The following is a 21,001-nucleotide window of genomic DNA, read 5'->3' as shown; positions in this document are numbered from 1 at the left end:
GGGAACTGATGGAGTGTTTGAACTTCGCATTCTCTTTCATTCAACTTCAGTCATTCGATTCAATTGCCACTGGAGACACCACAGCCCCAGGCCCATGTTTCCTCCTACAGGAGGCCCGCCCCTTTTGTAGAGTGCCGTCAGAGCGGTCCGGTGGCCGGCAGGATTACCGGACCCCACAGCTTCTGCTATGCGCTACCTTGTGACGTCAGCGAGGGAAGAGGCGGATTCTCTCCTACTACCGGAAGACGTCCGCTTTTTTGATTGGCTATGCAAGACGTCCGTTAGGACGTTGTTGCCTTTCCCGTGTGCACCGTGAGCGCGGGCGTCCCCGTGGGGGGTGTGCGCAGGGGTTCCCAGACCCGGCACCAGCGCCCCAGCCCCTTCCATCAGGGGTTCGGCTTAGGGTCGCCCCTGGTGGGCGGCTCTCGAATCTTGGGGAAGAGCTTGAGAACCGGCATCCCCCCAGGGCTGCGGAGGTCCTTTGGGGAGGCAGGAAGATGGCGGCAGCATCGGTCTCTGCGACTTCTGGTTCTCAGTTCTCGGTAAGAAGCGGTAGGCGTTCGAATAGGCTCGGACCTGGCGCCTCTTTGCTTTTCCTCACCCTTCAGAGTGCTCTCGGCCCAGAGTCTCACCCCATCGTGGGGAACGGCCGGGAGTGCCTGGTCGGCCGTGCTCCCCTGACGTCCAGTGCTCCTCTGTGAAGGCTGCACTCTTAGTATCGAAATAGGCCTGGCCCGCCTCCATCCCTTGTGCTCCCCTCACCTTCCGGCCTAGCAGTCCAGGTTGCCGAACATTGCCAGCGTTCGCTGGGATGGCTGCCCACGCCCTGGCCTTGCGAAAACGGTGCTGCTTTGGTCACGTGGGTGTAACGGCCCCTTGTGGAGAGTCTCCGAGACCAGGTAGGCGCCCGGGTTGGCTTCATTGGCGGCGGCTGCATAGTCCGCAGCCTCAAGTGCTTACTCGTTGCTGCTTGTGCTGATTCCTTGCCTGCAGTGCTTCCCCTCGTACATTCCCAGTAACTTTGTTCTCGCTGGTCTTAACCCAGAGCGCGCGCGTCCGACCGCCAGTGTTACTTTGACTGCAACGTGTACGCGCCGTTTTAGGGCGATGGGGGAAGCTGAGCCTTAATATTGTTTTCGCCTCCACAAGGGCCACCAGCCGGTTCAGTCACTTATTTGTCGAATTGGGGTGTCGAATGCTAACTAAGCGTTTGGGGATCCGCCGCATTGGGAATAGGCAGGAAATGTGAGGTGGCCAAGGGAGCCTTTATGTCTTCACTTAGCTAATGCTGAGTGCCCGGCGTACTTTTGGGCTCTGAGATTGATTACCCAGGTGAACAGGATGGAATCCGTGCTGTGAAGAAGCAGCCACTGAAGAGAAACTACCTGTAATTAGGTTGTTCCCCAGTTCTGTTTGAGAACTGCTGCTCTACTAGGAGGACCTAGGCAGGAGTGGTTAGCAGCGCTTGGATAGGCTAGAAACTGTTTTCCTAGTAGGGGAGATGGAGCTAGCTAGCTGGGTGGGGAAGGAATTGTAAATGCTGGTCACCAGAACTGAAAAGAAGAAAAAGGCACCTCGGGCGTTTCTGGGTAGGTGCCAAGGCCATAGGAGCTTTGGGGGAAACTAATTTGGAATGAGCAGAGGTCGTGTGGCGGTAGAGTTGGGTTGAATTGTGGCAGTAGGTGAAAACATGAGAAAAGAGGGATGGGGAAGGAAACAGGAGATTATTAGGGTAAAGTTATGTCATAGACGCCAAAGGGGACAGTTTAGGGAGCACTAACAGCAGAGTTACCTTGGGGAAGACAGTTTTCCTCAGTTTCACCTTTTGGTGACTTAAGATTTGGCCTACCGAGCCCAGAAGTAACTCAAGAGTTTTAGCAGAATGGGAGTAACAAGTGTGCAGAAGGGAAGGGAAGATTAAGGAGAAGGAATGAATGAAGCACTCAGAGTTTATTCAGGAATTAGGTCAGTGAAAGGGAATAGAAAAAGAGGAACTATTAGCCTATTAGGAGGAAGTATCTGTAAGTAGTTGGATGAGATTATATAGGAGTTGTGGTTAATTGGGAGAAGAAGGCTTTTCACTGCTTTCAAAACTTAGACTGAGCAAGAAGTACTCCTGTAAATGTTAATTGAGCCGTACTTTGCCAAGTCCATCTAGCTGTGCCCGGGTACTAGGATGTGATGTCAACCCTTGACCCCTCAGGTAGCCTGGACATAAATTTCAGAGAGTGTTCAATAGGAAAGCACATATGTTTTTTACATGCTTAGTTCAGCTTTAAAGTGGATTCTAAATATCAATAATATACTTTTCAAATATCTAGGACCTTTTGGAAATCAAAGTGTAACAACCGTCTCAATTTGACTTGCTACATCAGAATGTCTAATTTGAAAGTCACTGTCTCAAAACAAAAATGACTAAATTTAGTTTGTCAGTGTGTAAGAAATGGCCCTGCTTAGACACTTTAATTGTCCTGTCAGAAATAAGGCTGGCATTTCCAACAAAATTTAAAAAACATTTTAGCTTAATAAACAGATGGTCATAAAATAAGGCAACACAAAAACACCTTTTAAAACTACAGCATAAACTCAGAGGCTACTCGTATTCAGATTTTGGGATTGTGAGCATTAACAATTCATTTGTATTCAACGCTGATAAACCCAGCTTGGAGCTAGCAAATAGTGCTAAATAGAGGTGCTTTTGCTAGGTAAGGATTTTAACAGATGCGTTCAGGAGGAAGCAGCTACCATGTAAATCTCAAATGTGAACAAGATGGAAACAGGTGATACATTCACATCGTTTTGTTGTTTTTTTAAGTATATTTTGCAACAGCAGCAAGACAAGTAACAACAGCAGGTAACTTTGAGTGATTGCTATCATTTTCCTAGTGGCTGGCTCAGGAAAGCAAGTGTGGTTGGCGTAGTGATTTTCAGTGGAAGTATAGGCAGCATAGTGTTGAAGACTGTCTTTCCTGTCCATCCCTTTTTATTTTCCCAGTAACCGTAGTCAGAACTCTTAAGTGTCACTTTGGATTTAATAAGCTAATCTTCCTAACTGGTTTCCGTGGCATTTTAGCCACGCCCTTTAACTCTTTCTTTCTCTTAAAAGTTTTATGAATATAACACAGATTCTTATAACATTGAATATATAAAACATTTATTTTGGAGAATAATAAAATGAATACCTTTATGCCCCTTTTTGCATCTTCCTGCTGTTCTCTCACATACCACCACTATACGTTTTGAGATTATAGTAAAATAAACTTATATAGCACTAACTGGCAGTCATGATTTTAAATGCTTTTCATATATTAAGTCTTTAGTATTTCCATTTTTGAATGAGGAACAGAGAGGTTAAGTCAGGATTACACAACTAGTACATCATAGAGCTAGTTTGTTCACTAGTTTGCCAGCCATTCAAAAAGAGTTCTTTTGTGATCATTCCTATATGTGCCACAAGTGCAACAATTTCTCTAGAGCAGCAGTTTTGAAAGCATGTTCAGAAGACCTTTGGGAGTCCCTAAGTCCCTACAACGGGATCTACAATTACCTTCCTTACCCAGCCACTTTGTGGGAGACCAGATTTTCTTAAACGTCAGCCAAAATAACATCTAGCAGAGTGAATGCAAAGCTAATCTAAGAATCCAGCAGGCTTCTTTTACATCAAGAATTAAAGAGATTTGTAAAAATGTAAAAAAACAAAAGACAAAAAAAAAACCTTTTCATTAAAGTTTTTGGATGATGGTTAATTTTCATTCAAAAGATACCGTATGTTTTCACTCATATGTGGATCTTGAGAAACTTAAGACCATGGGGGAAGGGTAGAGGGGAAAAACGTTACAGAGAGGGAGGGAGACAAACCATAAGAGACTCTTAAATACAGAGAACAAACTGAGGGTTGATGGGGGATGGGGGAGAGGGGAAAGTGGGTGGAAGACACTTGTTGGGATGAACACTGGGTGTTGTATGGAAGCCAATTTGACAAATTATATTTAAAGATTATATTTATGGTAACATCATGGGTATATTGTTTTTAAATTAGTAAGTATCTTAACGTTTAGGTATAACCCACGTGAACAAAAAAGCTGCTTGGGGTCTTTAGTAATTTTTAAGAGTGTGAAGGGGTCCCTAAACCCAAAATGTTTGAGAGGGACAGCAGTGGTTTTCAAACTGCAAGTTGGGCTGTGGCTTATAACTAGGTGGTGGGTGGTGGGATATGTTTAGTGACTTGAGGGACATAATCTTTTAAAAAAAAAAAAAAGGAGAGAGAAAAAGCTCAGCAGATTTTCTGTGATTGAAATTGCAGGGTCATAGAAGGTGCACCTTTGGCTTTCTTTGGTGATGCTGAATTGTTTTCTAAAGCAGTTGTACTAGTGTGTTCCCACCAACAGTCACCTTTAATCCGTATCCTTTTGAACAGGTGGTATTGTCTCACTTTTGAATTTTTGCCAAGAGAAGTGTGAAATGTTATCCTGTTCTTCTCACTGTGCTCCCCTGATCAATGTTGAAGATAAGATGCACCTTTTATTTTTTCATAACTTTACTAGTTTTCATGTTTTTTTCCCCTTCCGTGAAATGCCTGCTTGAGTGTTTTGCCTGTTTTTAATTGGTTTGTCTTTTCCTATTGATTTATAGTCATTTCTTATGTGTTCTAGATGTTAATCCTCGTCTGTTAGCTGAATTTTAATTGCTCTTTGGCTTGTCTTTTTAAGATATCTTTTGATGGGAGTTTTTAATGTTCATGGGATAAAATTTAGTCTTTTTATGTTTAGTACTTTTTGGTCATGAAAGTCTTATATCCTATGCTGTTAATGACGTTCTCACACATTTTTCTCTCCAAGTTTTAAAGTTGGAGCCTTTTAAATCCTTAATTTGCTTGAAATTAATTTGTGAGGTAGGAACCCAGTTTAATGTTTCTACTTAAGATCCACATTTGCTACATAATTACTTGTTAAACTTACCTTTTACCCAGTGGTTTACATTTCTAGCTATCAATATATTGAATTCCATATGGGTGTGTATGTTTCAGTGGGCTCTTTGTTCCAGTGTTATATTTGTTTCTCCTTGTGTCTATACTCACTGTCTTAATCATTCTCCTTTTTGTCTGAGAGAGTACCTGTCTTTAAAGAAAAATGTTAGCAATTCTTGGCCTTTTGCAGTTCTTTAATAGAAATTATAAAATCTTCTGTTGGAAATTCAGTTGAAGTTGTATTGAATTTCAGGTTCAATTTGGCAATAACTGAGGCCTTTAAGATATTGAGTCTTCTGTCTGAACATATTGTTACTCAGGTTTTTTTTTTTATCTTTAACATTTTCCAGTAAAGTTTTATAATTTCAAATCTTGTGAATCATTTATTAAATTTGTTTTTAGTTTGTTTTTTATATGTTTTCATAAATTGCATTTTATAGCTCGTATATAGAATTAGTATTCATTCCTTTCATATTAACTCTACTCGGCAAGTTTTCTTAAACTCAAACTCTTTTGTTTAATTTTTTTAAGTTTATTTATTTTTGAGAGAGACAGAGCGTGAATAGGGGAGGGGCAGAGAGAGAGGGAGAGAGAGAGAGAGAGAGAATCCCAAGCAGGCTCCACGGTGTCCATGCACAGCCTGATGTGGTGCTTGAACCCGTGAAACCGTGAGATCATGACCTGAGCCAAAACAGAGTTGTCTGCTTAACCGACTGAGCCTCCCAGGCACCTCTAAACTCTTAATCAATTCTAATAATTGAAGACTCTTTGGTATTTTCTATTTAGATTATAACTGAAATTTTGATTCCTCATTTTAATCTTAACATATGTTACTTTTCATGATCTTAATATGCAGGCTACAAAATGGAGCACAACATTGATTAGAAGTTGCCTTGCAGATATCTTTACCTTGTTCCTGAATTTAAAAGGAATGACTTAAGTTTTGTACCATTAAATACATTGCCATGATTTTTTTGTAAATTTCTTTACTGCTATAAGAAAATAATTCTTTAATAATGGCTGGAGAGTGAATTTTAATGATTGTTTTTTTGCATTTGTTGATGATCATATGGATTTTGACTTTAACATGATGAATGTTCTAATGTTCACCCAGTCTTACATTCCTGCAATAACCCCACTTTGATTATACTGTCTTATCTTTTCTATATAGGTGAGTATGGTTTGCTAAATTGTATTTAAATTTTTATGTACCTGATGTCTTCCAGCCATGTTGCATATTCCATTTGAAAAGAAGGCAAGTAATACACATTTTTCACCATCCTTCATACTTAAGGCAGTGACAGAGATGTTCAGTAAATATTTGAATCTTAAGTGTTCCTAAGTAGAAACTAAAGTTGCCAAGGAAGAAAGTGGTCAGGTTAAACATTTTGCCTTTAATCCTGAAAGTTTCTCTTAGGATCATATCATTTTGGTTGGAAAATATTTATTGAATGCTTGGGGTCTTGAGGAGTGCTGATGAGGAGTTAGACTTGGGTTCCTTAGTAGCTATGGGACCTTAAGCAAACGGCTTAAGTTTTCTTAGCCTCGGCTTTTTTCACTACAAAATGGGGACAATAGTATTTGCTGTGCTTCCTTCATGGGGTCCTTGTAATAACTAAAAGATAATATGAATGTGCTTAGAAAAAACACTGTGCTGACAAATCTAAGACACTATGTTCAGGGTTCTGAAAATGAATCCCAAATACAGTTTTCAGAATTCTAAAGTGGAAATGCTTTCTTACTTGTCAGGATGGGTGTGAGGGTCAACTCATAATGGAAATGTAAACTATAAAGTGCCATGCAAGTTTGAGGTTTGTGGGGTTTTTTTATTTTGCATATGTATATATTGCATGTATAATTGGGGGGAGCATAAATATTCTGCTTGAAAGATCCTTTGGCCTGCAGTAGTTCTCAGGTGTTCATGATTGGATGGCCTGTGGCACTGAAAACAAGAATTCCCTTGAAATCTTCCATCATCTCAGATGACTGTTGTCTTTAGAAAGGCCCTGTTTGCAAGTTAGCTCTTTGGTAGGCAACTGTGGACTAAAATGGTAAACCATTTCCTACACTGATATAAAACTTTAACCTCAATGACAAGAGTGCCTCACTGTGCCTAAACTATACAATGTGGTTTCTGTTGTACACCAGCTTTCTTTTCGAGAGTTGGGAATGCAACCAGCCCCCCAGTGAAAACTTTGGCCACTGAGTCTAAGGAGCTTCCTTGGTAGATAACACTTCACAAAAGTTGTTACTGTTGTGGCGCTGTTGTGCTGGAGGAATTAAGCACATCCTGTAGGGACTCCACCCAGAGAGGAATTTTCTACCTGATATCTTACAAATTTCACCCCCCTGCATCTTTTCCCTTTACTGATTTGCTTTGTATTCTTTTGCTGTAATTTATCCTAATCACTAGAATAACTATATTCTGAGTCCTGTCAGTCCTTAGCAAATCATCGAAACTGGGCTGGTCCTGTGAACTGCTGACAATCACAGTGACAATAGTTGGAACCTTCCCTAAATTTAAGTTCCCAGATACCAGCCAGGAACCAGCCTTGCAAGTAGACATTTCTAAGTATAGCAGTCTCATGTCTGCTATGTTCTCTTTTTACAGTCTTTCTATGACATTTGTGCTCTTTGTTGTTATTTGTCATAAAGGAAATTATAATTTGTAATTTATATTTTATAAATATATTTGCAGTTATACTTTTAAATTTATATACTTTATTGAGTAGGATAATTCAGTCTATGGACAATGTGCAATTTTCCTGTTTTGCAGAGGAATTGTGTAATTCATTCAACAGATATATTAAACTTCTATATCGAGTGTTTTTATTGGAATTTAAACTGTAGTGGGAATGACTGTGTTTTTCCAACATGAATTCTCCTGTGTCATTTGGGTATCCGTCATTCAATTCAATTCTGCCACTAACTAGCTGGAGGTAGTGCAGGCCACACACACCATAAAGGAGCTAGGTCCCACATGACTGCCCCTATTTCATTAGCCACCTGCAAGTCCCAGGTGCCCTAAAGGTTTTTGCACCTCTGGCCACTCAACTACAAATTAAGGAGTTCACATGACCCTTCCTCCTCAGTTTATTAATTTGCTGGAATGACTCACAGAACTCCGGGAATAATTATTATCACCCCCCCCCCTTTTTTTTTTTAAACTTTTAGAGAAAGTGAGCAAGCAGGAAAAAGGTAGAGGGAAAGAGAGAGAAAATCCCAAGCAGGCTCTGTACAGAGCTCGACTTGACTCGGGGCTCTATCCTACGACTGTGAGATCATGACCTGAGCCAAAATCAAGGGTCAGACATTCAACCCATTGAGCCACCCAGATGCCCCAGTTATAGGTTTTTTTTTTGTTTGTTTTTGTTTTTTTTTCTCCTTTTCTTTTTATAAAGGATGCAACTCAGGAACAGCTAAATGGAAGAGATATATAGGGCAAGATGAAAAAGGGCTTCTGTGACAACTCTGGAACTCCTAGAACCTTACTGTCCAAGAGTTTTTGTGGACATTTCATCATGTACTTATGATTTATTAAATTATTGGCCATTAATAATTGAACTCAGTCTCCAGCCCCTCCCTTCTCCCTTCTCCTAGGGTTAGGGCGTGGGGCCAAAATTTCTGACTCTAATCACTTGGTTGGTTTTTCTGGCTACCAGCCCTCATCCTCAAGTTACTAGGGGGTCCCACTATTAACATAACAAAGACTCCTGTCACTTAAGAAATTCTAAGAGTTTGTGAATCTGTATCAAGAACCAAGGACAAAACTATGTTTTTTATTCCACAGGGCGTACAAATAATACATAAAATGGGGTAAGTTTTTAAAAAAGAATAAAAGAGATAGGCTGACAGAAGGACGCTACTTTTGATAGGGTAGTCAGGGAAAGCCTTACTGACAGACTTTTGAGCAGATGACTGAATGGCCTGAGACAGGGAGCAGATAAACATAGTAAAAGAGCATGAAGTGTACTGTGGATTTTAGAAATCTAAAAGTTGGTCAGTATAGCTGGGAAATGATGAGGGGGCAAAGGTGGTGTGGAGAAAGAGTGGGAGGGAATCAAGTCAGGGTTAGCTTGGGGTCAGACACGTGGGGCCTTAAAAGCCATTGTAAGAATTTTGGGTTTTATTCTGTGATGGAAATCTGTTGGAGGGTTATAATTAGGGGTATTACTCAAATTAATTTACTGTTTTAAGGGATAATGATTACTACTTGGAGACAGACTAAGGAGATGTGGACAAGAGTGATTAGGAGACTGTTAATGGCAGTCCACACAAAAGATCACAGTGGTGTCAACCAGGGTATTACTAGTGGAATTGATGAGAAATTGGTGAGTTTCTGGGCATACTCTGAAGACAAAGGCCCAACAAGATATACTGAAAGATTAGATATGGGATGTATGAGAAATGATTCCATCCAGGGGTTTTGACCTGAGCAGGTGGGTAAATGGTGGTACTGATGGTTGGGTGTGCTGGGAGAGGAGCAGGTTTTGGCAGTTGGGTTCAAGAATTTGTTATAGACATCATCTGAGGTACCCTTATTGACATCCAAGTGGAGATAATGAATAGGAAGTTTAATTTTGAATATAGAGTTCAAGAGAGGGACTTCTGGATTCCATATTTAAACTTGAAAATTTCACAAATAGAGGCTTTTCAAAGCCCTCAATGTTGCTAGGATCAGAGGAACCCATGTCGATGAAAATGGAATGAGATCATCAAAGGAATTAATGTAGAAGAAAACCAGAAGAGGTGGAAGGACTAAGCTCTGGGGCACTGCAGCATTTAGAAAGAGGAAAGAGAGAGAGCCAGGGAGATTCTTAGGAAGAGACCTGTGTATCAGGAAAACCAGAGTGTGTTCTATCTTCTAAGGAAAGTGTTGAGATGAAGTGATCTGTATCACATGCTTCTGAAAGGTCGCTGAATTCAGCAATATAAGTCATTGGTGAGGTTAAGCTTTTTCTCTGACTTGGTGAGGACTCAAGTGTGATTGGAAAGGGTTAAGAGAGTGAGGTGATTAAAAGGCGGCAGCAATTACAAATAATTATTTTGAGGACTTTGTTGTAAAAGCTGAGAAATGAGGCAAGAACTGGAGGGGAATCCTCAAATTTAGGAAAGCTTTTGTTTTGTCCTTAATGACAATGTGAAAAATCTAGTAGGGAGAAAAAGCATCAGGAGGGGAAAAGGTTTTATAGGAACCAAGACTGAATAGTAGATGGAGCTAGGTCCATTAAACAAACTTCATTCCTTGTTTCAAGGGAGGGAAGGCAGGTTATATGAGAACAGGTGTAGTTAGGCTGGTGGTTCTCTTTGGAGAACTGGTTAATTGTTCAGTGAATCACCTAGAATATGGTTCCCCTGATTCTATAAGGGGAGGTGAGATAGGCAAGTCAACTGTTTTGAACTTCCTTTTCTCTTGTCAAACAAGGAAGTATACTAGATTGTTTCTATGGTTCTTTCCAACTCTTAAAAATACTACTTTTCTAATCCCTGAAGTTTATAACATCCCCAATTGTTTTTCTCACTTGGAAAAACTGGCTACTAAGAACACATACGGTTTTTTCTAATTATATTGCTATTCTTAGGTGTTTACCTAACACTTTGTCATCTTAATTTTTAATTGTACAGTTCAGTAGCGTTAAGGGTATTCATATTGTTGTGAAACATCTCCAGACTTTTTCGTCTTACAGAACTCTCTCTCCATTAAATAGCTCTCCTTTGCAACCTCCCTGGTAACCACCATTCTACTTTCAGTTTCTATGAATTTGACTACTTTAGGTACCTTATGTAAGTAGATGGGGCGCCTGGGTGGCTCAGTTGGTTAAGTGTCCAACTTCAGCTTTGGTCATGATCTCATGGTTTGTGAATTCGAGTCCCCCATTGGGCTCTGTACTGACAGAGCAGAGCTTGGAGCCTCCTTCGGATTCTGTCTCTGTCTCTGTCTCTGTCTCTCTCCTGCTTGCTTTCTCTCTCTCAAAAATAAATGTTAAAAAAAATTTTTTTTAAGTAGAATCATGAAGTATTTGTCTTTTTCTGGACTGGCTTATTTCACTAAGCATAGTGTCCTCAAGGTTCATCAATTATGTAGCATATAATGGGATTTCCCTCCTTTTTAAAGCTGAATAATATTGTATATATATATATACGACATATTATCCTTTACTATTTTTATTAGACACATTTGTGTGTATATGTAATGAGTTGCCAGTTTTGTGTTTCTTGGTTTAATTTTATTTCAGAATACTTCTTATAAATAATTTTTGCAAGGCCATTTTATTTTCTGTCTTCCTTTTGCTTTTGGCTGATCTGTTACTCTTTCTATGCTTTAAACTGCTGGTAGCAAATGAGGACATTGACCCAACCCATTCGTAGTAACTGTGACTTTGCTTAAACCCAAACATTCAAAATGAGATGGCTGACTTAGAAAATGGAATACATTTTTAATAGCTTTTCAAAAGAATTTCATTATAACTTGAATCTTTATATAGAAAGTACTTTCATAATTTGCTGACCCAACCTGAGCAGTATTTTTATGATACATATGTGACAAATTTTGTTGGAAGACAAATCTTTTCTCTACCCAGTTTTATCGAGAAATAATTGACATGTGTCACTTGCCCAAGTTTAAGGCATACAACATGATGGTTTTACATATATTGTGAAGTAATTACCACAGTAGGTACAGCTAAGATCCCTTTTCTGATATAGATACAAAGAGAAGAAAAATAATTTCTTTTCCTTGTGATGAGAACTTTTAGGATATACTGTCTTGACAACTCTCCTATATATCATACAGCCATGTCAGCTGTGGTCATCATGTTGTACATTACATCCTTAATACTTACAACTGGTAGTCTGTACCTTTTGACCACCTTCCTCTAATTCCCCTTTTTCCCAGTTTTTCAACTCGTAACTACAGGTCTGATTTCCTTTTCTGTAGAGTTTGGTTTTTTGCTTGTTGTAGATTCTACATAGAAGTGAGTTCATACAGTATTTGTCTTTCTGTGTCTGACTTCACTTAGCATAATGCCTTCAAGGTTCATCCATGCTTTTGCAAATGGTAGGATTTTCTTGTTTTGTTATGGCTGAATAATATTCCATTGTATATGCCACAACTTATTTATCCATTCATCCATCCATGGACACACATTGCTTCCACGTCTTGGCTATTGTAAATAATGCTGCTATGATATGAACATGGAGGTGCAGAATGCTGGATTGTATCATAGTTCTATTTTTAATTTTTTGAGGATCCTCCATATTGTTTCCCATAATGGCTCTGCCAATTTACGATCCCAGGAACAGTGCACAATGGTTCCCTTTTCTCCACATCCATGCCGGCTTTTGTAATCTTTTTTTCTTTTTGATGATGACCATTCTTAACAGGTGAGATGATAATCATTGTGGTTTTAATTTACATTTCCCTAATGACTAATGGATGTTGAGCATCTTTCATGTACCTATTGGCCTTTTGCGTATCCTTGGAGAAATGTTTCAGGAGGGGTAAATTTGGAACTTTTAGTTTTATAAGAGCTAGTAGGCAGTGAATTTAATGAAGATGGTTTATTTTCATTTGGTTTGGGTTTTTTGGGTAAATCCTCTATGCATAGTTCTGTTAGTATCTGTGCAGTGTTCAGTAATTCTAATAAAAATTGTTTTGAACATCTTAAGTGAATATACAGGTGATTTATGCTCATAAATATATATTGTTAAGGAATACTTACTAACCAGTGACTTTGAATGGTAGTTGTTAAATAATAGGATTCTAGTAGGTTGTATGAAGACCTAAGGTTCTCTGTGAAAAATCATATTTAAAATTAAGCTAAGTGACAATTTATGGTGCTTTGTAAGAGCTTTAGCAGTTTTATATATTTTAAGAAATGAAATCTTACCCTGTTTTCCAGTCATCTCCAAAACCTGTCAGTTTTCCAAAAAGTTTGAAAAATGCCAACTCTTTTTTTTTTTTTTATGTTTATTTTGTTTTTGAGAGTGAGAGAGACAGAGCACAAGCAGGGGAGGGCAGAGAGATAGGGAGACAAAATCTGAAGCAGGGTCCAGGCTCTGAGCTGTGAGCTTGGAGCCTGATGTGGGGCTTGAACTCACAAACTGAGATCGTGACCTGAGCCAAAGTCGGACGCTTAACCTGCTGAGCCACCCAGGCGCCCTGAAAAATGCCAACTCTTAATCCTGTCCATGTGAAAACACTTTTTATATAGACTTAACATTTATTTCCTTGAGTACCACTTTGAGACTTCACTCCTATACCCCTTCCATGCTCTTTGCCCTCTTCTTTAGTTTTCATAGCTATAGTGTGTTCTGTATTTGTTTTTAAATCAGTGGGAAAATTGCATGATTTTACGTGGAAATAGTCTTTGGTTTTTAACAGAATGCAGATACAGTATGGTTATTGTGATTGTCTTTGTTTATTCCAGGAGGTTGTTTACCGTTATTGTAAATATTCATTGTCCCTTTGTACTTTTCTGGATGTAGATTGTTCTGGAGCTGTATAGTATAATTCTCCAAAGATAAGAGTTGAGAACTTACTTTGCTGTGGTTATTTGAATAAAAAAAATGAATGAGAATTTTGAACAACTAGCAGTTCTGTCTTCCACCCTAGCTTTCAGCTTCTCCATTACTTCCCCCACTCCCGGTCTGCCTACCAATAGGGAGTCACCTACAACTAACAACATGCCACAGTTAGCATCCCTTCACTGAAATTGTGTGGAACGTAATCCCAAATTGAACAGAATCCCATTCATAACAGAATGAATGGAAATAAAATTCTCATTTGTGTGGAAACAAAATTTTATATTTTTGGGTATTTGATAAGCTTTTAATGTTTTCTAATTAAACCCCCTCTTCCACCTTTTTTTCTTAAGTAAATGTAAATTTTTTGAGTCAAGGACTATGCCTTTCTGTTTCCTGCAGAGTCTTGGACATTTGATAAATATTCAGGGAGTATTTAGTTGAGTGGGGATAGATTAATTCAGTCATTTTGTAACAGTTTCAGATACTATAAAAAATATTTACTTTTCTGAGTATATTTTACATTACATTAAAAAAAATTTTTTTTTTTTTAACATTTATTCATTTTTGAGAGACAGAGAGAGACAGAACATGAGTGGGGAAGGGGCAGAGAGAGAGGGAGACATAGAATCTGAAGCAGGCTCCAGGCTCTGGGCTGTCAGCACAGAGCCTGACACAGGGCTCGAACCCACAAACTGTGAGATTATGACCTGAGCCGAAGTCAGATGCTTAACTGACTGAGCCACCTAGGTGCCCCTTACATTACATATTTTTAAGTAAAATATATTAAACTTAATTGTGAGTATATTTAAGTATTTCTGTGCAGTATTCGTATTCAAGTTGTGTGAACATTATTTCTTTTTTATAGTGTCTGGCAAATGGCTATGTGTAGTCAAATGTGAAACACTTTGGAAGTTTTATTATTTTAAAGTAATGTTTGAATTCTGTTATATAGTCAGTGGGCTCTGTTTTTTCTGTTATCTCCATCAGTGGAATATGGGCAATACATGAACAAATGTGTCTATGTATTTATATCCTATTGGCATTTTAAAATTTGAAAAGTAATTTCTGTATTTTTATTTTTCAGAAGAGCTTAGCCGAACCTTCAAGGTCTAATGGAAGTGTGGCTCGCCATTCCTCATCTCCATATGTAGTATATCCACCTGATAAGCCTTTCCTTAATAGTGATCTACGACGCTCTCCAAATAAGCCTACGTTTGCCTATCCGGAAAGTAACAGCAGAGGTAACAGAGCCTAACAAAATAGATTGGTTTTTTTGTTTGTTTGTTTGTTTGAATAGAGCCTAACAAAACAGATGGGGTTTTTGTTTGTTTGTTTGTTTACCCACTGCTTAAAAACCGTTATGTCTTCCATGTATTTTTAAAATTAGAGGAAAGTCTATTTTCCCCTTCCTGTTTCTTCCCTTCTCAAAATATAGTACCTTTCTTCTGTTTATTGATCGTTGAACACTATCTTCCACCAAAGCATCAAGGCTAAATACTTTGGGAACTCTGGACTGCTCTGTCATCTGTAATATCAGTCAGGGACCAAAAACCGGTGTTTTGCCTCTGAAGTATCCCAAAGACTTACTTGTTCTGTCTCTCCATTCGCATTGCTTTAGTTCAGGCTCTCATCATCTATTGCATAGGTAATTGTAATGCACTCCTACATGATTGCTTAGCCTGTGGTTTGCCTTTCAGCCCCATTCCTGCCATTTGCTGTTATCCATCATCTCTCCCACTTAAACAAATTTCAGCACCTCCTCATGGCTTACATAACAAATTCGTAGATTTTTCATAAACTTGACTCAATATACCTTACCAGTTTCATCCCTTGCTTCTCTTCTGTTCTTCCTTACCCACACATCCTTCGCTCTGGCTTCTTTGAAATACCTGTATATTTGTTCGTGGAGCTTGCCATCTGTATTAGCTTTCTTGCTGTCTTAACAAATTACCATGATTCAGCAGCTTTAACACAAATGTATTATCACAGTTTCTGTAGGTCAGAAATGTGGATGGGCTCAACAGGGTTCTCTGTTTAGGGCCCTACGCGGCCGAAAGCAAGGTTTTGACTGGGCTGTGTTCCATACTGAAGAGTCTAGGGAAGAATCTGCTCTCAGCTCGTTCAGATTTTTGTTCAAGTTAAGTTACTTGTGGTCCTAGAGCTGAGGTTCGGTTGTCTTGCAGACTTGCAGTCAGTGCTGGATTTTGCTCCTGGAGGCTGTCTGCATTCCTTGCCATGCTTTCTTTATGTCCCCCTTCAGCAGTGGTGGGTCAGGTCTCTCTTCATGCGTCATACACTCTGACTTCTGCTGCTGCATCTTTCTAGCCACAGCTGGGGAAAATTGTCTGCTTTTAAGCGTTCGTGTGACTGGTTAGATTGGGCCGACAATGAGGAATAATCTCCCTATTTTAAGGCTTGCAACTTTAGTAACCTTTCCCAAAGTCCTTTTTGCCATATAGCAGGTATTTAGAATTTCAAGGAGTAGGACATAGCTATCTTTGGTTGTCCATTCTGCCTTCCACACCAGCCATGTGTCAGGCTTACAAGTCTTTCTCATGTTGTGCCCTCTTTTTGAAATCTTTCTGTTGTAAAATTATAGATGTTATTGGATTGATAAAAAAAAATTATAAAAGCTTAATGAATCCTAATTAAACAGTTCACAACACCATGATCTGAAGGGATAAAAGAAGCCTGTTTACTATCTTACACATTATATTTTCTTGTGTTTACTTTCCTCTTCCATCACCGTTTTTGCTTTTCTCTCTCATATTCCTTAAAACCACTAGTGACGCACAAGCAGAATTTAATATTATTGTTAACACACTGGTCTAAATACTAAATAAACATTTCCTGACTCTCTGCTCTATGAATAAATCTGCCCCGTTTAACTTTTCTTACTCTTTCATTCTTTAGTAATTACTTTTCTCTGAACTTATCTTAGAATTTTCTTTATATAGAAGTAAATATCAGAACTGGATGTAATGTTGTAGTGGGAGGATTGATTCCTAATTCCTAGACCACGTATTCATGGCAGACCTCTGTTGGCATGATTATTGTGTGTGTGTGCTAAATTATTACTAAATCTTACCTGATTCTTCTCCACTGTGGGCTTTGTATATTTTTTTGTGCTTTTTTTTACCATATGTTGTTTGAATGTTTTGCAAGTTTTATTTTTTCAAATTGCCAATGTCTTTAACTGCTGTGTTCTGATGAGTAGCACTTTATCAATTGCTCTACTTAGCATTGTCTTTATTATCATCATCTTTGAGACACCGTATCCTATAAATAAGAGGTTTCTAGTTAGTAAGTTGAGTATCGAATATATTAAAAAACACCAGACTTTGGGGCACTTGGGTGGCTCAGTTGGTTAAGCATCCGACTTCACCTCAGTTCATGATCTCGTGGTTGGTGGGTTTGAGCCACGCATCAGGCTCTGTGCTGACAGCTCAGAGCCTGAAGCCTGTTTCAGATATTCTCTCTCTCTCTCTCTCTCTCTCTCTCTCTCTCTCTCTGCCCCTCCCCCACTCATGCTCTGTCTCTCAAGTCTCTGTCTCTCAAAAATGAATAAATGTTAAAAAAAAAAAAAAAAGCACCAGACTTCTGGTTAAATTCATTTTAGTAAACACTTTTGAAACCTAGGTTTTTACATTGGTGACTATACTTAAATATTATTATCTACCTTGTACTGTACTACACAATCAGTTCACAGTTTACAAATGTCAGTGTAACCTATATGTGGTTGAAACATAACACTTCTTTTATGTAGAGAATCATTAGTAAATACAGTTGGCCTAGTACTAGTGATTAAACACAAATTTTAAAACAGCAAAATGTGGTTGTGTGGTAAAGTGAATATATTTCATTTAATTTTCACAGAACAATTGTATAATTATATTCAAAATGTACACATAGAATAACATCTCAAATATGATTAGTTTAATATGTAATATTATAACTCTTTACTCATTCCACATTTTCCCCAACTGTTTAGTGGACCCTCAAATATTTATTCAAAGAGTTAAGTCTTATTTTGAATAGATACTCCCTATTAAAAAATTTTTCTTCTTTACATGTAATAAATGCTTTTCTTTTTCTTTTTCTTTTTTTTTTTTTTTTTTTTTTTGCACTAATACTTTAGGGGAATAAAGACTTGTGATTCTTCTTAAGTTCTAGTTTAATTTTTTCATTTGATAAATTACCGTTTCACTTTGCACTCTGCTAATAACTTTGAAAATATAATTTGACTAATGCCATAGAAAGGGATAATTAAACTATGTTTCTTGTAATTCTCATTTTCATACTCATTTTGCGTTTTAGTTAGAAAAGAGGTGAACGAGAAATTGGAAGCTATTGGTGCCTTCAGAAAATGTATTGTCCTTGGAGCCCTTTAAAATAATGGTAACTAATGTATGTCATTCCAAAAAAGTTTAACCTGTTGTTTATGTTATTAGTTTAATGCATTTCAAATGATGGTAGTATGCAGCATGGCTTGGACATTTGAAGCAAGGTAACCAACTACGAGGCAATACTACTAGCCAGTGCTTCCAAACCTTTCATTTCATCATAGTACATGTGGAAAATGAAATGATAATACATGTACAGCTCATGGAGGTAAACTGATGGGGCTGATGGCGCCTAGTCTGGTATCTTTTACGGTGCCAGGCCACTCATGGCTGAGAGCTTAGAGAGAAACAGTCTTGAACTATTACAAATTTGTATCACACTTACTGGAAAAAGCTCAGTATTCTTGTGATCAGTGAGAGGAGTCAAGTTATGGCTATGGTGTTAGGTATTAATAACAATTTACTGCCCATCTGTTCTCCTGAAGCATTTGTTCTCAAATTTTTTAATCCAAGAAACCCTAATAAACCCATTACATGTTTGCATAAACATTTTAATGAAGAATAACTATTTTCCAAATTTAAAAAATACACTGTTAAGAGTGACATTGTTTTATTTTATACTTTATAAATCTACTTGTGGCTTCATAAAAGACAGCTTGATTCTCCTCTATTTTTGCATTCCATTTATGTTGATAAGTTGTTTTGTTTGAAGTATGAAAAAAAATCTGGCCTTACACAGAAGTGTAGGTAGAAAATAAATAGTATTCTAATAATTTTTCCAACAATTTGTGGATATTTTTATTTGATACTACTCTAAAACGTGGCCATTGGTAGTTTCTTAAAATTTAGTTGCATTGTGGAAACTGAAAACATTGGTGAATTTTTCATATTCTGGGATCTCAGGGCCACGTACCCGATTAACTAGGAGGACTGACCTCACAAGTTTCAGAAGTGGTTCTAATTATGGCCGTGGCTTATTACAGTAGAATCTGAAGGAACCCAGATGCAGGCTTCTAAATTTCTCTCTTATGGAAGTCACACAGAAAGACACTTCTTCCTACAGCTGTAAACTGTATGATGTGTGCAGTGTTTCTGCCCAGGAAAGCCCACTTAAGGCTCAGACACTATGGCTTTTATTTGGAGCTGGTCACACAAATATTTGGCGCCTGCACAGTCATGCTATTCACCATAAAACACATTGTTTTCACAATCGAGACAGGCTTGCCCAGAAGGATTTAGTGTTAGAAATACAAAACAACCTTATTAATTAGTAACATAGGGAGCATTCCAAGAGCCTAGTTTCCAGAGGCTAGCCAAGGTTCAGGCCTTCTGTATAAACTCTTGTGTGAGAATTTATTTTTTAATTGAAATATAGTTGACATACAATATTACATTAGTTTCAGGTGTGAAGCATAATGATTGGATTCTTCTGTGTATTCTGTTCTCACCATAGTAAGTGTAGTTTGCTATCTGTCACCATACAGTGTCATTACAGTATTATTGGCTATGTTGCCTATGCTGTATTTTTTATCCCCGTGACTTATTTCATAACTGGAGTTTGTATCTCTTAATCACCTTCACCTATTTTGCCCATCTCCCACTCTTCTCCCTTCCGGCAGCTCCCGGTCCTCTGTATTTATTATGAGTGTGTTTCTGTTTTTGTTCGTGTGTCAGGTGTGGGATTTTGTTTTTGTTTGTTTTGGGTTCCACATACAAGTGAAATCATTTGGTATTTGTCTTTCTCTGCCTTATTTCATTTAGCATAATACTCTCTAGGTCCATTCTTGTTATGTATCAGCAAGATTTTGTTCTTTTTTATGGCTGACTAATATTCCATTGTATATGTATATTAATCCATTATCCATATATGTGTGGAATATGTAATATTTTATTTTATATACCACGTCTTTATTCATCTATGATTTGCTTTTGTATCTTGGCTGTTGTAAGTAATGCTGCAATAAACATAGGAGTGCATATATCTTTTCAGATTAGCATTTTTGTTCTCTTTGGATAAATGTTCACTAGGGGAATCACCAGATCATACGATATTTCTGTTTTTAGTTTTTTGAGGAGACCTCCATAATGTTTCCATAGTGGCTTCCCCAGTTTATATTCTTATCAACAGTGTGTGAGGGATCGCTTTTCACATCCTTGTCAACACTTGTCACTTCTTGTCTCTTGATACTAGCTGTTCTGACTAGTGTGAAGTGATATCTCACTGTGGTTTTGACTTGTATTTCCCTGATGGCTAGTGATGTTGGACATCTGTTCATGTGTCTGTTTGCTATCTGTATGTCTTCTTTGGAAATGTCTATTCAGATCTTCTTCCCATTTTTAATTGGATCATTTGTGGGGTTTTTGGTGTTGAGTTTTAGGAGTTCTCTGTTTATTTTGGATGTTAACAGCTGATCAGATACATGATTTGTAAATATCTTTTCCCATTCAGTAGGTTGCCTTTTCATTTTGTTGATGGCTTCCTTTGCTGCATAAAAGCTTTTTAGCTTGATACAGCCCCAGTAACTTATTTTTTTGCTTTTGTTTCTTTAGCCTAAGGAGACATAGCTATAAAAATGTTAAGGCTGGTGTCCAAGAGATTACTGCCTGTATTTTCTTTTAGATGTTCTATAGCTTCAGGCCTCACATTTAGGTCCTTAATCCATTTTGACTTTATTTTGGGGCATGGTGTAAGAAAGTGGTCCAGTTTCATTCTTTTGCATGGAGCTGTCCACTTTTCCCAATGCCACTTATTGAAGAGACCATCTTTTGCCCAGTGTGTGTTCTTGCCTCCTTTGTCATAGATTAATTGATCCTACAAATGTACTTTTATTTCTGGGCTTTCTATCCTGCTCCATTGATCTGTGTGTTTATTTTTGTGCCAGTACCGTAGTGTTTTGATGATTACAGTTTTGGAATATGTCTTGAAATCTGGGATTGTGATACCTCAAGCTTTGTTTCTCTTTCTCAAGATGGCTTTGGCTATTTAGGGTCTTTTGTGGTTCCATACAAATTTTAGGATTATTTGTTCTAGTTCTTTGAATAATAGAGTTAGAGTTTTGATAAAGATTGCATTGAATCTGTAGATTGCTTTGGGTAATATGGACATTTTAACAATGTTTCAATCCATGAGCATGGTATATCTTTCCATTTTTTTGTGTTGTTGAGG

The 21,001-nt window shown here is 38.1% G+C and overlaps 1 protein-coding gene across 1 annotated transcript in view; it reads left to right on the top strand.

Annotated features, from left to right (window-relative positions):
* Window positions 1-204: 204 nt before the first annotated feature.
* CEP57 (centrosomal protein 57) overlaps window positions 205-21,001 on the top strand; it is a 40,837-nt gene continuing 20,040 nt past the window's right edge. The window contains exons 1-2 of the mRNA XM_047824226.1: window positions 205-542; window positions 14,577-14,733. Coding sequence (XP_047680182.1) covers window positions 498-542; window positions 14,577-14,733 — 202 coding nt within the window. The 5' untranslated portion in view covers window positions 205-497. The remainder of the gene's footprint in view (window positions 543-14,576; window positions 14,734-21,001) is intronic.

Source organism: Prionailurus viverrinus, chromosome D1 (genome assembly GCF_022837055.1).
Source record: "Prionailurus viverrinus isolate Anna chromosome D1, UM_Priviv_1.0, whole genome shotgun sequence".
NCBI lineage: Eukaryota > Metazoa > Chordata > Mammalia > Carnivora > Felidae > Prionailurus > Prionailurus viverrinus.
Note: the sequence above shows the minus strand (reverse complement) of the source record. Positions and strands in the feature narration are given on the sequence as shown.